The 16,004-nt window shown below is 41.5% G+C and overlaps 1 protein-coding gene across 1 annotated transcript in view; it reads right to left on the bottom strand.

Moving 5' to 3' along the window:
* The window catches only part of LOC101949928 (sodium channel protein type 5 subunit alpha-like), a 101,228-nt gene that overhangs the window by 68,386 nt on the left and 16,838 nt on the right, over positions 1 to 16,004 (bottom strand). The window contains exons 5-9 of the mRNA XM_065582692.1: positions 14,842 to 14,970; positions 12,700 to 12,791; positions 11,566 to 11,787; positions 8,501 to 8,561; positions 6,896 to 7,037 (exon numbers count right to left, since the gene is read on the bottom strand). Coding sequence (XP_065438764.1) covers positions 6,896 to 7,037; positions 8,501 to 8,561; positions 11,566 to 11,787; positions 12,700 to 12,791; positions 14,842 to 14,970 — 646 coding nt within the window. The remainder of the gene's footprint in view (positions 1 to 6,895; positions 7,038 to 8,500; positions 8,562 to 11,565; positions 11,788 to 12,699; positions 12,792 to 14,841; positions 14,971 to 16,004) is intronic.

The raw sequence follows: 16,004 nt of genomic DNA, 5'->3' as shown, positions 1-16,004 counted from the left end.
CCCCTGGTACTTCTTCTTGGGCACTCCTCCAACAACGAGGCCTGACCACCTAGAACCCACAATCTGATAATGGCTGTTCTGGCATCGAGATCTGCTCCTATGAAAGTCAGTCATTGAGTCAGTTTTAATTGAGATTTGTCCAAATTTAATTTCAGGCCCAGATGAGAGAATGTTTGATGACTAGGGTGTCATTTTGGACCTGAGCACTTAATGCTGCCCAGACTAGACAGTCATCCAGATAGAGGAATATTAAATGCCTGTATGATGGAGATGGGCTGCTATCACTGACATGCATTTGGGAAAGATCCTCGGGGCTGATGAGAGACTGAAGAGAAGTACTGCATACTGGTAGTGGTTGGTGCTTACCACAAATTGAAGATTCTTCCTGTGACAAGGATGTATCACAATATGAAAGTATGTGTCTCGTAAATCAAGGGTAACACCAATCTCCAAGGAAAGGATAATAGAAGTGAGGGTAACCATCCTGAATCTGATCTTTTGGATGAAATAGTTAAGGTTTGTTAGGTCTAGAATGGAACGGAGACCACCAGATTTCTCGAGGACCAGGAAGTACTGGGAATAGAAGCCTTTTCCTCTGTGCTGGTAATGAATTTCATCTATCACTCCCAATTCTAGAAGGGACCACAGCTCTTGAAGTAACATGGTCTTGTGAGAGGAGTCCTCAAAAATGGATGGGGAAGGTGGGTTGGGAAAAGGGAAAGATGTAAATTGGATGACAGATTCCTCCTTTACTGTGCTGAGTACCCATTTGTCAAAGGTAATCAAGCACAGTAAAAGAGGGATAGGCATTATCTGAAAGGAGGCAATATCATTAGTGCACTCTTTTCAAGGGAAGGATCAAAACGATTGCTTCAAGGATGCAGTCATCTAGTGAGAAGGATCCACCACAGTTGAAGATGGCTAGTGTCTTTGAGAAAAATCTTGTCCTTCTCTTAGAGGCATATGGAGGCCGCTGATGGAAAGAAGGCCTAGAACAGGGTTGTGGTTTAAATTGTTTCCTTTTAGTAACCAGAATGTAGACTCCTAATGATCAAAGTGTTGCATGAGAGTCTTTCAATGTGCTTGTAGCAGCATTTGTTTTGGCGGAACACAATTTAGAGTTCTCAAAGTGTAAATTGTCAGTTGTAATTTGCACCTCTTTTGGAATACTGGAAGACTACAGCCAGGAAGAATATTTCATAGAGACAGCAGTTGCCACAGAAAACAAGGTGGTGTCAGCAGCATCTACTGCTGCATGAAGAGATGTCTGAGATGTATATTGACCATTGGAAACTAAGGCTAGAAATTGTTCCCTATATTCCTCCAGCAATTTATCAGTTAACCAAATTATATTTAGATAAAAGAGTGAGATAATTGGCAACTCTCATTTGAAGCATGGCAGTGGAATACGCCTTACAACCATATAGCTCAAGTCTCTTTCATTTCTTATCCATGGGAGTGGCCTTAGATTGGGATTGGCAAAATCATTCATTAACAGTTGCGACCACCAAGGAATAAGGAGATGTGTGGGTGAAGAAATAATCAAAATCTTGTTGAGCAAATTGATCTCTTCTGTCTACTCTCTTAGCCAAAGGAGGTATATAGACTGGAGTCTGCCAAAGAGTCTTCTCTGGGTTTAGTAGATGTTGCTGATAGAAAGGGTGACCCTTCCTACACCAGGAGTCTATAAATTGTCCAGGAGAGTGTGCAGGAGAATCTGCACAATCTCCACCTGGACCTCTACAGAGGTACCCATGCTCCTCATGAGGTCCTGAAAAACACTGAAATCTTCTGGATCGTGCGGAGAGAGAAGTTGACTCCAGAGTTACCGCTTCATCTGGAAAACATGAAGAAATGTGAGGAGGAACATCTGGTGACCCCTCCAATTATTCCCCCTCCTCCATAGAAGAAGATTCCTGCACTACAGAAGGAGGAGACTTTCTCCTAGAAGGTGCATGAGATGGGGGTCGAGAATCTTTTGGGGCATCCAAAGGCCAAGAAGGAAAAGGCATGGCCTGAGACATCTATGGTGAGGGACCCCAAGCTGAAACTCCTCTGTAGGGAATCCAACCCTAGTTTTTTGGTCTGGTATTTGAAGACCTAGGGTAATCTAAAAGATCTGGAGGAAGAAACAGAGTCCTCTCTCTCAGAGCCCAAAGAAGAAACATAAAACATCCTCAGGATAGGGAGGAGCAGTTCCCATCAGGGTATTGGAGACAGATGAGGTTCAAAAGCAGACAATGGTTGGGGCAGCAAGAGGCAGATAAACTTGTCAGCGCTGGTGGTGCCAGTAAATCCACAGAGTGCATCAACAGTGCCACGTGCATCATCATTGTCAGTGGAGCCAGCATAGCTGCAGAATGCATCAGTAGTGCTGGATGCATGGCTGGGGCTGGCATAACACTGGTCTACAATTTTTGAGAAGTCGTCTGCTTCAGAAATAAAATGTACTATTTATTATGTATTTTGATATGCTGAATTCAAATATGGCAATTAAAAAAACTGATTGGCTACTGTTTCCAAGATATTTAAGTTTTTACATTTTATGTCTATGTATATTGTGTAGATAGTAGAGTTTTAATCATAAATTGTAAACCTAGGTCTTTTCATGTCTTTATGGTTGCTTTACATGATAATATTTCACCTGTCTTGTTTATGTAACACTTTAAAAATTAGCAAAAGGGTTATATAAATAAAATGTATTATGAAACAAAAGGCAAAAAACTATTATGTACATAGTTTAGTCCTATTCAGTGTCTACTCGGCGCTTCTTGGCTTGTCTCTTGTATTCATTAAATGGAGCATCTCTTGTCACTGTCCAGCAATAGTCTGCAAGCATTGATGGGCTCCATTTGCCCTGATAGCGTTTCTCCATTGTTGCAATGTCCTGGTGAAATCGCTCGCCGTGCTCGTCGCTCACTGCTCCGCAGTTCGGTGGAAAAAAATCTAGATGAGAGTGCAAAAAATGTATCTTTATTGACATGTTGCAACCAAGGTTTTTGTATGCCTTGAGGAGGTTTGCCACCAACAACCTGTAGTTGTCTGCCTTGTTGTTTCCGAGAAAATTTATTGCCACTAACTGGAAGGCTTTCCATGCCGTCTTTTCCTTGCCATGCAGTGCATGGTCAAATGCATCATCTCGAAGAAGTTCATGAATCTGAGGACCAACAAAGACACCTTCCTTTATCTTAGCTTCACTTAACCTTGGAAATTTTCCACGGAGGTACTTGAAAGCTGCTTGTGTTTTGTCAATGGCCTTGACAAAGTTCTTCATCAAACCCAGCTTGATGTGTAAGGGTGGTAACAAAATCTTCCTTGATTCAACAAGTGGTGGATGCTGAACACTTTTCCTCCCAGGCTCCAATGACTGTCGGAGTGGCCAATCTTTCTTGATGTAGTGGGAATCTCTTGCACGACTATCCCATTCGCAGAGAAAACAGCAGTACTTTGTGTATCTAGTCTGCAGACCAAGCAAGAGAGCAACAATCTTCAAATCGCCACAAAGCTGCCACTGATGTTGGTCATAGTTTATGCACCTCAAAAGTTGTTTCATGTTGTCATAGGTTTCCTTCATATGGACTGCATGACCAACTGGAATTGATGGCAAAACATTGCCATTATGCAGTAAAACAGCATTAAGATTCGTCTTCGATGAATCAATGAACAGTGTCCACTCATCTGGATCGTGAACGATGTTGAGGGCTGCCATCACACCATCGATGTTGTTGCAGGCTACAAGATCACTTTCCATGAAGAAGAATGGGACAAGATCCTTTTGATGGTCACGGAACATGGAAACCCTAACATCATCTGCCAGGAGTTTCCACTGTTGTAGTCTGGAGCCCAACAGTTCTGCCTTACTCTTGGGTAGTTCCAAATCCCTGACAAGGTCATTCAGTTCACCTTGTGTTATGAGGTGTGGTTCAGAGGAGGAAGATGGGAGAAAATGTGGGTCCTGTGACATTGATGGTTCAGGACCAGAAGTTTCATCCTCTTCCTCTTCCTCGTCTGACTCAAGTGAGAATGATTCTGGTGCATCAGGAACCGGCAGTCCTTCTCCGTGGGGTACTGGGCATATAGCTGATGGAATGTTTGGATAATGCACAGTCCACTTTTTCTTCTTTGACACACCTTTCCCAACTGGAGGCACCATGCAGAAGTAACAATTGCTGGTATGATCTGTTGGCTCTCTCCAAATCATTGGCACTGCAAAAGGCATAGATTTCCTTTTCCTGTTCAACCATTGGCGAAGATTTGTTGCACGAGTGTTGCAGCATATGTGTGGGGCCCACCTCTTGTCCTGATCTCCAATTTTGCAGCCAAAATAAAGGTGATAGGCTTTCTTAACCATAGTGGTTATACTGCGCTTTTGTGATGCAAAAGTCACTTCACCACAAACATAGCAGAAATGATCTGCACTGTTCACACAAGTATGAGGCATCTCTGCTCCCTTTGGCGAAACAGAAATGTGTCCCTTTGCAAAATCAAACACTGACAAATAAGAGAGCATGACACTGTATGATTTCTAGAGCTGATATAGGGCAATTTGTTCAGCAGAGTGATTTAAGCTTCGTTATGATTGCATCATCCATGACTTCTAGGAATAACATGATGCAATTCATATCATGTATGACACAATACCAGCTCCAGATTGCATCATTCATTGTTTTGCCTAAAAAGCAAGTACTGTCCAAACCCAGTCATAGATTTATTCATAGATCCAGTCAAAGATGTATTTTAGTCATTTCTGGTTTAAATTGAGATCCCTTCCCTTTATAACTCACTTATCCTCCGCCATTCCCAAGTCAAGGGTCGTATATACTGACCCAATAGCATATCTTGAAAACTAGAGCCAATCAACAATTTTAAGCATCATTTTCGTTCTCAGTGACCCAGAATTAGTAAAGTTTGACTACATTTATTTCAGAAGCATTTTGGCTGTAGAGCAGTATAATCAGTGAGAGCATAAACAGAGCTGGCATGACTACAGAGGGCATCAAGGGAGTTGGCAGAGCTGAGATAGCCACAGAGTGCATTGACAGCACCTGTTGCATTGATGGTGCAAGCTGAGGATTCAGCTGCACCAAAGGGGTGTCAGGTAAGGAAAAACCAAGGATGGTGCTGAAACAGACTAAACTAATGAAGGAGAGGAAGAAGGATCCAGCACAGGTGAAAACACCAGTTTTGGCAGCCATATCAGAACCAGAGTCAAGGGTGCCTCCTCAGACACTATTGGGGAACGCTTAGATTTGTATGGTCAAGAAAATGTATCAGAGGACTTAGAAGAGTTTTTGACAGAGTCAGAGTCTGGAATGCTTCCAGTCTGATAAAGAAGACAAAGCATGAGGTTTCTCGTCCAACTTGTGCTTAGGTGAGAAATGGCTGGAGGGGTACTTCAGGTTTAATCAAAATCCACTGTTTCATGGTCAGGGCCCAGTTCAGATGCACGCTGCATTACCTCCTTCATGAGGTGAATCTTCAAACTACTCTTTGTTTTTTTTAGACCTGGTGGGGAAGGACTTACAAATGGAGCCATTTGTCATTCATATGTCCCTCACCTAAACAGATCAGACAACTGGCGTGCCTATCCATGACAGGAAAAACAGCCCTACACTTTGCACACTGTTTAAGTTCTGGGGGATTTTTATAATAAATCTCCCAGGAACTTGTAAAACTACAATGACTAACTAACTAAACTATTAAACTATTAAGACACTAACTAACTATATATACAAAGACTCAGAAAGCTGGTTAACTGAAGCAGAGCAATGGGGAGCTCCAACTGTCACCATGGGCAGTTAAAAGGAACTGAGAGAGACGCATCGGTCATGCCCTTTATGCCCTACCTGACAGCATGAGGGGAGCAGGGGTTTATGTGCCACCTAATGGTAGTACTGACAAAAGTCTCTGACTTGAGGGCACTGGGCGCACACACACCTACAGTGGCATGTATATGTGCACAATCATTTGAAGGAGAACTTCTTTTTCTCTCTTTAAATTTTAAATAATTTATACATTTAGCCAGTTAGGTTACTGCTTTACTTAGTACAGTAACTCCTCGCTTAACATTGTAGTTATGTTCCTGAAAAATGCTACTTTAAGCTAAACAATGTTAAATTAATCCAATTTCCCCATAAGAATTAATGTAAAAGGAGGGTTAGATTCCATGGACATTTTTTCTGCCAGACAAAAGACTGTATTTTGTGTGTGTGTGTGTGTGTGTGTGTATATACACATACATATACACACACACAGTATATGTTTTAAATAAACAATTTAATACTGTACACAGCTATGATGACTGTGAAGCTTGGTTAAGGTGGTGAAGTCAGAGGGTGGAAGAGGGTGGGATATTTCCCAGGGAATGCCTTACTGCTAAATGATGGGCAGTTCAGCTGCCACCCCCTACCCCTGCCGTGTGCAGCTCCTGCGAGCCTCCTGCTCTGTGGAGCTAAGGTACAGAAGCAGGAGGGGAGGGGGACACCCTGACATTAGCACCCCTCTTCCCCCCACCTCTGCACAGCAAGCAGGAGGCTCCTGGGAGCAGCTCCAAAGCAGAGGGCAGGAACAGCACACAGCAGTGGGGGGCAGGGCAGCTGAACTGCCCAGCAATTGATAGTCTGCTGGGCTGCTGCCGCACAGGGAATTTAGGGGAGCAGGGAGCTGATAGGGGGGCTGCCGGTCCACCCTGGTTCCAAGTCCCCACCAGCTAGCTCCAATAGGCTGCTCTTTCTGCAAGCCGTGGACAAAGCAGGTGGCTGCCAAACGTTATAAGGGAGCATTGCTCAACTTTAAATGAGCATGCTAATTGATCAGCAATGTAACAACGAAACAACGTTAACCAGAACGACTTTAAATGAGGAGTTACTGTATTTGAAATAAGTACATTTGATACCTGTTGATAGAGACGCTCCCAGTAATCCTGTGTCATCAGGCGGAACAAGGAAAGAAAGGCCCAGCCAAATGTATCAAAACTTGTGTAGCCAAAATCAGGATTTTCCCCAACTTTGAGACATATATATTTATCTGGACAGGAGCTACAGATGAGAACAGAAAAGTGATGAAAGCTTCAAATGTGCAAATTTAAAGGGAAGCAGCTTCAATTCATGTGTAAGTTTAGAATATATTCAACTATATTGAAACTCAAATATAGGGACTCACTTCTTTTGTGAGACCTGCAAACAGTATCCCATGCTATTCAAATGTCCTCCACACCTCTGTGATAGTTTGGTGGGGAAGAGGGACATAGAGTGGAAGGGTAGAGACAGTAATACAAAAACAGATGCACACAATTGCATTTTTAATGATATATATGTATATATCTGTTTGTGTATTCTATATAATATTTCTTATTCTAAGTTAACATTTCCTCTGAGTCTTCCAGTGTATCTTGTCTTAACACATAGTCTGACTGAAATCACAGGGAATATGGGTACAAGAGTAACTGTTTAGAAGATTGATCTCTACATCTAGGGAGGTGGTGGAATCTCCTTCCTTAGAGGTTTTTAAGATCAGGCGTGACAAAGCCCTGGCTGGGATGATTTAGTTGGGAATTGGTCCTGCTTTGAGCAGAGGGTTGGACTAGATGAACTCCTGAGGTCCCTTCCATCCCTGATATTTTATGATTCTATGATCTATTTTTGGCACTTGGACTAGATGACCTCCTGAGGTCCCTTCCAACCCTGATATTCTATGATTCTATGATCTATTTTTGGCACTGTGAGCTAAGATGATTTTTAGATTGTGAATTATAAGACCTTCAAGGCAGAGGCTGACTTTTCTGTACCTTGTGCAGAGCAGAGCACTTGCCAGATTGTGGCCCAGGCTTACTCAGCCACACAAAAACATAAGGGGAATTAAGACCCTCCCTCCCGAAACTCTCCCACACAGCCTCCCTGTATCTCAACTGCAGGGACAGGGCACTGGGTAGAAAAGAAAGCTAGGGTTACATGCTTGGTACTTTCCCCCTGCCACACTCAGGCCTTGAAAGCAGGCAGGGAGTAGGCAGAGCTTTGGCTCCACAAGCCCATCCCCATCTGAAACTCCCCAGCCTTTTTCTCAATCTTCTCTTCCTACATCACTGGGGAGGGGAAAAGTTTGGATTAGATTTTTTTCTCTCTGAAATGATGCACCCATTCTTATTAGAAACACTGAAGTTAATCCTACTTCCTTCTCCACATATCATTCTTTTAAAATATAATTCACTAAATGGAAATGTGTATTAAATGCATTCCTGAGAAGAAAGTCAAAGTAATTGCAAGAACATCTGCCAGGAGGCCTGGAAATAATTTAGACCTGAGTAAGGAAACCACAGGTTTGAGCTTTATCCCCTATCCTTCATTAAATTGTCTTATTATTTGTATATATCCTTGTTCCCATTACTGTTGTTGTTAGGAACATGAAATCTGTTTTTCACATTAATCACTGGTGGACTGAGTTAAGCCAAAGAATATGAAGCAAAGAAAGAAAAGAATCAAGAAAGATTGTAGATTGCAGTTACCCAGCATCTGAGCCATTGCCACACAACAAGCTATCAGTGGTGTCCTTCTTGAGAACATTTTCTACAATAAAAATGGAAGCATAGTAAATCAAGAATACTTTTTAACATCAACCCGCTAGATTAATATGAATTGTAATACACACACACACACAGGTAAAATAGGCATTTGACGATTTAAAAAAGTTACTCATGTGTAGAGTAGCTGGAGTTCTTTAAGATGTGCTGTTCATTCCACTCGTTGCACCCCATGCACTAGAGATTAGAGTATTTTAGTGAGCAGTGTCCATTGTGTCCCTGCATGTACCTTAAATGTCCTTATGCTTCCATACCAAGGGCATAAAAACATGGTGCATGCCCAACTGCCACTCAGTTCCCTTGCCACTGTAGAATCCATACATAATAGGACTCTGTAGTAGTTGGGAACAAGGGCAGGTCCTGAAATACATATATATGGACAACACATCTTGAAGAATTCCAGTTACTGTGTAGGTAAGTAATTTTTCTGTCTTTGAGTTGTTCCCTCTCTCTCTCTCTCTATATATATATATATAGTGTACTCTTGATAACTCCCAAACTCTCTCTCTGCTTTCATGAGAGAGATTCCTGAAAAGAGATGGGGAAAGGGGGTGAGGGGTAGGTGTACAATGGAATCGTATGGAGTAACGTACTGAGACAATCTCCAGTACTTAGCAGTCTGTTGTTATAGAGACCCATGGCTCCTGGAAGAAGTGTAGATGGTTTCCAAATAGAGGGGGAAAAGGGTCTAGATCTATCAGAATGGTGGTGGTGCAAATCCTGACCAACCTGTCAAAATGATTGCTTACTCATAGATCCAGGGTAGGATGTAGGGTGATTATCACAGGTGTTTGCCAAATATTTTTACATGGCCCAATAAACCATCATTAATGGGGAGTGTCACACACCGTGGCATTATGGCATGGAGAATGTTTAGCAGTTTCTGTGGGGACTCCTGCATCTCCACTAATGGACTCTGGAGGAACTCTGCTATCTGCTTTAGCAGTTCTTGGAAGCTCTTACAGTCATCTGGATGAGACAATGTAGAGGAAATCACTGCCTCGTCTGAAGATGAGGATTAAATAGCTATAGGCACTTGTAAATCTTCAGTCTGAGGATGTTTCTCCTCCTCATAAATTTCCTCTATTGGTTGAGGATCATGTGACACCATCTGAGGCATTGCCCTGAGCCCCTTCCTGCACACCACACCCCCTCCCACACCCCGCACTCCCTCCCACACCCCAACCCCCTTCCTCAGCCCTACATTCATGGCACTGCATGCAATTTCCCCACCCAGATGTGGCCCTCAGGCCAAAAAGTTTGCCCACCCCTGTGCTAGACATTAATATCTCCTTGGATTGTATGTGCTATCATCCTATGTGAAGTTATGAAGTTTGGCTATGTATGTGTTACTGAAAAATGATGTGAGGTTGAAAATACACACAAGCAGCCTTTCAGGTACAACAGTAAAAAGGCAAAACAATGTTAATGGCTCATTGAGGAAAAGCACACAAGTACAAGGCTTACCCCAGGAACTGTGTACAATAGAAACCTCTCAGAGCTAGCACTACACAATGGGAACTGTTTGACCCAGGTCACAGCAAAAGAGCTTTCCAGCAAGTGGGAAGAAGATATAAAAGAGGGAAATGACATCATGATGGTACCTCACCTCTCCCTAAAACAACACACCTGGAAACACCTGAGGAACAAAGACTGAACTGGGGGAAGTGATGGTCCCAGGCTAAAGGTATTTCTAGCCTGTGTATGAAAACCTGGGAAACCCAAGTTGCAAAGCAAAGACAGTTTGTACATTAAGAATCTGCCAGCTTGTTTATTTATCACTCAGGGTGAGAATTTGCTAATTCATATCCTATGTTAAGCTAAGTTAGCAGTTTTGTTTATTTACTAGGTAATCTGCGTTGATCTCTTTGCTATCACTTATAATCACTTAAAATCGATCCTTTTGTAGTTCATAAACTTATTTTATGTTTTAATCCAAACCAGTGTGTGTTTGACTAAAGTGTCAGGGGAAAATCTCAGCTTGGTCACCACAAGTGTGTATGGTCTTCTTCACATTGAGGGGGAGGTGGACTGGGTATTAAACCCATATACTAGCCAGATTTGACCAGGGCAGGATGGTACTCCTCTGGGATCCTAGGCTGGGAGGCTGGTGGTTAGAAAGCCTGCATGTAACTGCAGTTGGGTGTGTCCCTACCTGTGTGAATGCTGGTGAAAGTGCAACCTTGGAGGGCTCTGCAGCTTGTCACAGCAGCACAGTGTGAGGGAGCCCAGGCTGGTGGGTCAGAGGGCTCAGTGGTATCCCAGCTCCAGGTGGCAACCCGTCACACATGCAAATACTTTTTCTGGTGTGGTTCCTCTGGTGTATTTTGAGATATTTCTTCTGCATAAAGCTCTTTCTTCCCTTGGTGCATCTAACTAGTGCCTGTCCTCTGAGAATGCTTTGGTGTGTTTTCACATACCTCTGTTCTCATCCATACTTTCAGCACTAACTGTGGTCATGACATACATATGGAATAAAGAGATATAGAACGTATTTCAAGGAAAAAAATCAAGCAATTTAGCTGAATCTTTAATAAAAGTGTTCACAGGCCACATCAAAACACATAAATATGTAGCCTACTTAAACATACAGTTTTCTGTACAGTTATAACTGTTCAGCACACTGTACAGGGCAGAACTTCTGGGAATTACATCAGAGAATGAGCTAATGTGCATTTCAGTTACTATGGTATCATACTGGGAAACATAGATGAATATTATCGGAAACTTTGGGAACACTATTTCCAATACTTTTGATGAGGGGGGAGAGGGGGAAGAGAGAGAGGGACAGAATTGTATCACCAAGAGCAGAAATTATCCCAGGACATTTGCAAACCACTCTGGCATTTTGATGACTAATGTGTTGTGGTAGCAGTTCATTGGTATTTTCAATATCATTTGCAGTGCAGGAGTCTCTCTCTCTCTCTCTCTCTATATATATATATATATAAAATACTACAATTTTAAAAAGAAATAAGAGGGCAGTTTACCTGAATCTTTAGTAAACAAGTCAAAGGAGTCCCATGTCTTATCATCTGAAGTAATAGTTCCATTGGTGTAGTTAAAACGCCTGACACACTTATGTCTCAAATTGCCCTTAAAGAGCTGGAGGCCTACGAGGGCAAAGACACTCAAGCAGAAAAGGGTCAGGATCATCACATCAGTAAGTTTCTTAACAGACTGGATCAGTGCACCTACAATGACCTTCAGTCCTAGAGAGATGAAATTCAACAGTGTATGGACTGAGAAACTGATACACATACGGTATACCATTCTTTTTGAGATTTAAAACAAGATATAGCAGCCACCGTTTCATATTTACTGGGCCAGTGTTACATGCATCTTTGCAATACGAGCATAGTCCAGATGAGCTAGAAGTGATCAACATGAGAAATGTACACACATTTATCCCTAGCACTTTTGCGGGGAAAGCAGGCTGTATGGAGGGCAGAAGACTTCTTATGTTCTTCCCCCACGTATTGCACCCTCCTCCATGCAAGGATCAGGATAGTCTGTCTTTCATAATCTAGAAAGGGGAATAAGCATCATGCTAATAAAATTTACAGTGATGCTACCTAGGGAGGACCTGTGAACACTAGAGACATACAGAAAATAATACAGACGGACCAGACAGAGACCAATGGACCAGATTCATTGACCTTATTCAAGTTTTATACAGCCCTTCCTTAATCAGGCAATACCTAATTGACTTTCCTGATTAAGGAATAAGTAAAAACTGAATAGGATCTGACCCAATAATAATAAATAATTATAAAGCACAAGTCTGTTGAGGTATTGACATTGCACAGTCAAAAAAAATGATAAACAAGAACAATTAGAAGGGCTTTCTGTGTAATAGACATTATAAAGATCAAACAAAATCCTCAGACATAAATAAACAAAATAAATTAGATGGCAAATTATTTCCAATGCTTAAATCATTCTGACTGGGTCAACAATCCTGAGACACCATCCATGTCCACAAATTCAGTGGTATCTGTAACAGCTGAAAGTTATACAGATAAAAAAAAACAGAAGACCTGCAAAAAAACAACCAATAATAAAGTTGGAGGAGAAAATCACTTGTAGTTGGCAGAAAATATTCAAAGATCTGGGCTTCTTACCTGGGACTATTGAAATGGTTTTTAAAGCTCTCAGAACCCTGAATGTGCGAAGGACTGAAACACTGCGTAGACTACTAAATATCGATACATATCTGTAAAATCAAGACATGACACAATATGCTATTGAATGAACAAAGCAACTATTTTATATGCCTTTTCCTAACTGCTAACCTTTCTGAGTATATATATAATATCTTGTGCATTAACAAACCACATGTCAAGGGCTCATCCTAAGTATTATAAATCTATTTCTTGGTTACTTCAAATAGAGTCTATTTACATGGCAGTGCTTGATTACGCATGTTGCCAACTTCCTACAATACACTTTTAAATTTAAACTAAAATAACACAGAAATTATTCAAAATTATGTATTTAAAGCAGAGGAAGAAGAGAATAATTTCTTTTTGACCAGATCCTCAAGTAAAACTTCAAAGTATGCCTCCTCCCTAGACCCACAATAAAGCTATTAATTCCCCTGCATCACAGGCCTAGCTCCTAAAAAAAAATCCATCTATTTTCCTCCCTAAAACAAAATGAATTAAATCTCTCCTTTAGAACTGTGTCCCATATTCCCATAATGCAAAGCAATCCGTTCTCCCCCCAAATAGCCCCATTCCACAAAAGACGCCTAACATCCTCCCATAACACAAAGTCCTCAATAGCTATCAACTACAGTCTTTGCTCTTCTCTGCTTCTCAGCTCTATCTGATATTACCCCTTCCTCCCCACCCTCCACACGCACGCATACACACACACACACACACACACACACACACACACGCACAGTTCTTTTGGCGAAGCAGGAGGTCAAGCTTGAGACTTTGAGTGAGTCATGACTTCACAGGCAGAGATATTAATGAGGTGACTCAGAATGTTTCTCCTAGTTTATTTTATACACAATCTGGTTTGTTTGGAGCAAAGATGGGGAAGACCACAGCAAAGCTTCACTTACACACACTAACATTGGCATGTGTAACTCCACATTTCTCTTTTCCCTTAAAGTATCATTTTGATATTCTTTCCCTTAGAACAATAGCCAATAGTGCCAAGTGAACTAGTAACAAAAAGGGACCTATGGATATAATCGAACTCTACAGTCCATGGCTGTATTTGTGTGTGTGATAGGAAGTTCCTCGTCTCCTCTTTGTTGACTGGGCTGCAGTCAGTGTGCTGTCACTGGGAGCACAGTGAGTGAGAAGCTGTGTATGCAGACAGCTCAGAGGAACTCTGTAGGGAGTAGCTCCAGCCACTGTTGGTATGGAGTGTACTCCATACCATCTACTACAATGAAATAATTGGAATCGCTATGGATGATAGTATTGCCTGTTTATTGCCTTACTGTGATAAGAAGAAACCAAGACAGAAGGAACTAAAAGACCCAGTGCCTTTGGAACTCACAACACTCTGGAATGTTTGGAGTAATCAAATAAAACCTGGACTAATAGGTTCTGCCTCTTGTTGGTATTTATATTTGAAAGGAAACTAACATAAAAATGGACATCCCCTATGAGTCCTGAGCTGCGGATTGCAAATATTCTTGACATGCTTGTGTAATAATAGGAAGAGTCTATAATACAGTGGCTTAATGGGTTTGATTTTATTTCCCTCTTGTGGCTGCCACTGTAATAGCTTTCTAATTTCAGTAGTTCAAGCTCAACTTGTGTTTCTGGTGACGAAATCCCAGATTGATTCACTGACTACAATGGTGTCTGTACGTACGTCGCCAAAGTGCCTTCATACACATGCATGCACGCACACACACTTCATGACACTACAGATATTAAATCTCACTGCCTGTCAGGTCAGATCCTTTTCCTATTTCAAATAAAGGGGCTGCTGGTTTCTATGTAATGGAATACAGTATATCTTATTGCTGTCTTTGCTCTCTATGCAGTCCCTTTTATCCTCTTTTGAGGGACTGGCATACTGTTGCTATCCTCTACACCCTACAATGAAGGGGATACAGGAGCACTAGATAGCTTTTCCAAATACAGTTATTGCTCCTTAAAAATGATTTTGTATCTTGGGTGCAAAGTACAACAATTTAGACACTTCAGTGAAAAGTTAGAGAAAAAATCAAAACAAGCAAAAATACTTTAGCTGCATGATAACCCTTAATATACATATACACCCTTACTTACGCCATAGCAATGACACTGGAATCCAACCAATTCCATGGATCTCGAAGGAAAGTGAATTCATTCAGACAGAATCCTCTTGCCAATATTTTTATCAATACTTCAAAAGTGTAAATGCCAGTGAAAGTGTACCTGGGGAGTAAAGTGTCCAAGAAATGCGAGAACATTAGCAATTAGTGGAAGAGGCACATTCAGCGTACTCACTCTGTGAGCTGCCTTAGAGCCCCCAGGAGCTAGTCCAATGGCCCCGTTGAAGATAATGGAGAGGCTCCATCGATTTCTACGGGTGTTGGATCAGGATCTAACTCATAGGCAATTTGAGATATTAGCTGACAGCAGTCTGGATGCAGTTACCAACATCTGTGTCTGCAGCATATTCACTTGCCTCTGACAATTTTCTTTGCTAAAATTTTAAGGTGTCTCAGATTGGGCACTCTAAATTTGAGGTATCCAAAATCACAGGCGAGTTTTAAAATTTTTGAAGATAATTCATATCGTCACCTGGCAATGTGCCAAAATAGCTGTATGTTGATCAGTTTGTGAATCTGGGAGCCATTTCTTTAAAGAACATTGAAAAACCTACAGAAATACAAACTTACGGGATCTTCATTTTAAAGGCAGCATTGTTTTAAATGGAAATTGTCAGTAAATGCTCTGCTGGCTTTTCTGAGTGCACTTGTCACTTCAGCAAGACCGAGGTCTCCTGCGGGAATTCTAAAAGCATCTGATACTCAGAAAATATGTTCAGAAATTATTTAACAGCAATGTTGCCCTTTACACTGAGAAAAAATATTCTGAAAATACTGTCTGAGTTCATTCAAACAGATTTTCAATTCTCACAGCATATAATATTCTGTCTAAATTCTGACTCCCTTACATAGAAACTTAGGGCAGCGCACCATTACAAATGGAGATGTATATTAAAATCATGACACAGTTTTATTCAGATATTACAGTTAGCAAAGTGGATGAGCTGATAGACTGAAAGTTGTTAATTTAGATGCTGATCCTGCAATGTGCTCCAAAAGAAGAGGAGATGCAGTGATGTTAATGGGATTTGTGCAGGTGCAGGGAGCCAGCTACATAGAGTTCATTACAGGATTGCCAGCAGCAAGTGTTCAAAACTCATGAGTGAGGCCTGAAAAAGTCACACGATTGGCCTAAAA

Source organism: Chrysemys picta, chromosome 2 (genome assembly GCF_011386835.1).
Source record: "Chrysemys picta bellii isolate R12L10 chromosome 2, ASM1138683v2, whole genome shotgun sequence".
Taxonomy (NCBI): Eukaryota; Metazoa; Chordata; order Testudines; family Emydidae; genus Chrysemys; species Chrysemys picta.
This window is presented reverse-complemented; position numbering and strand designations above follow the sequence as displayed.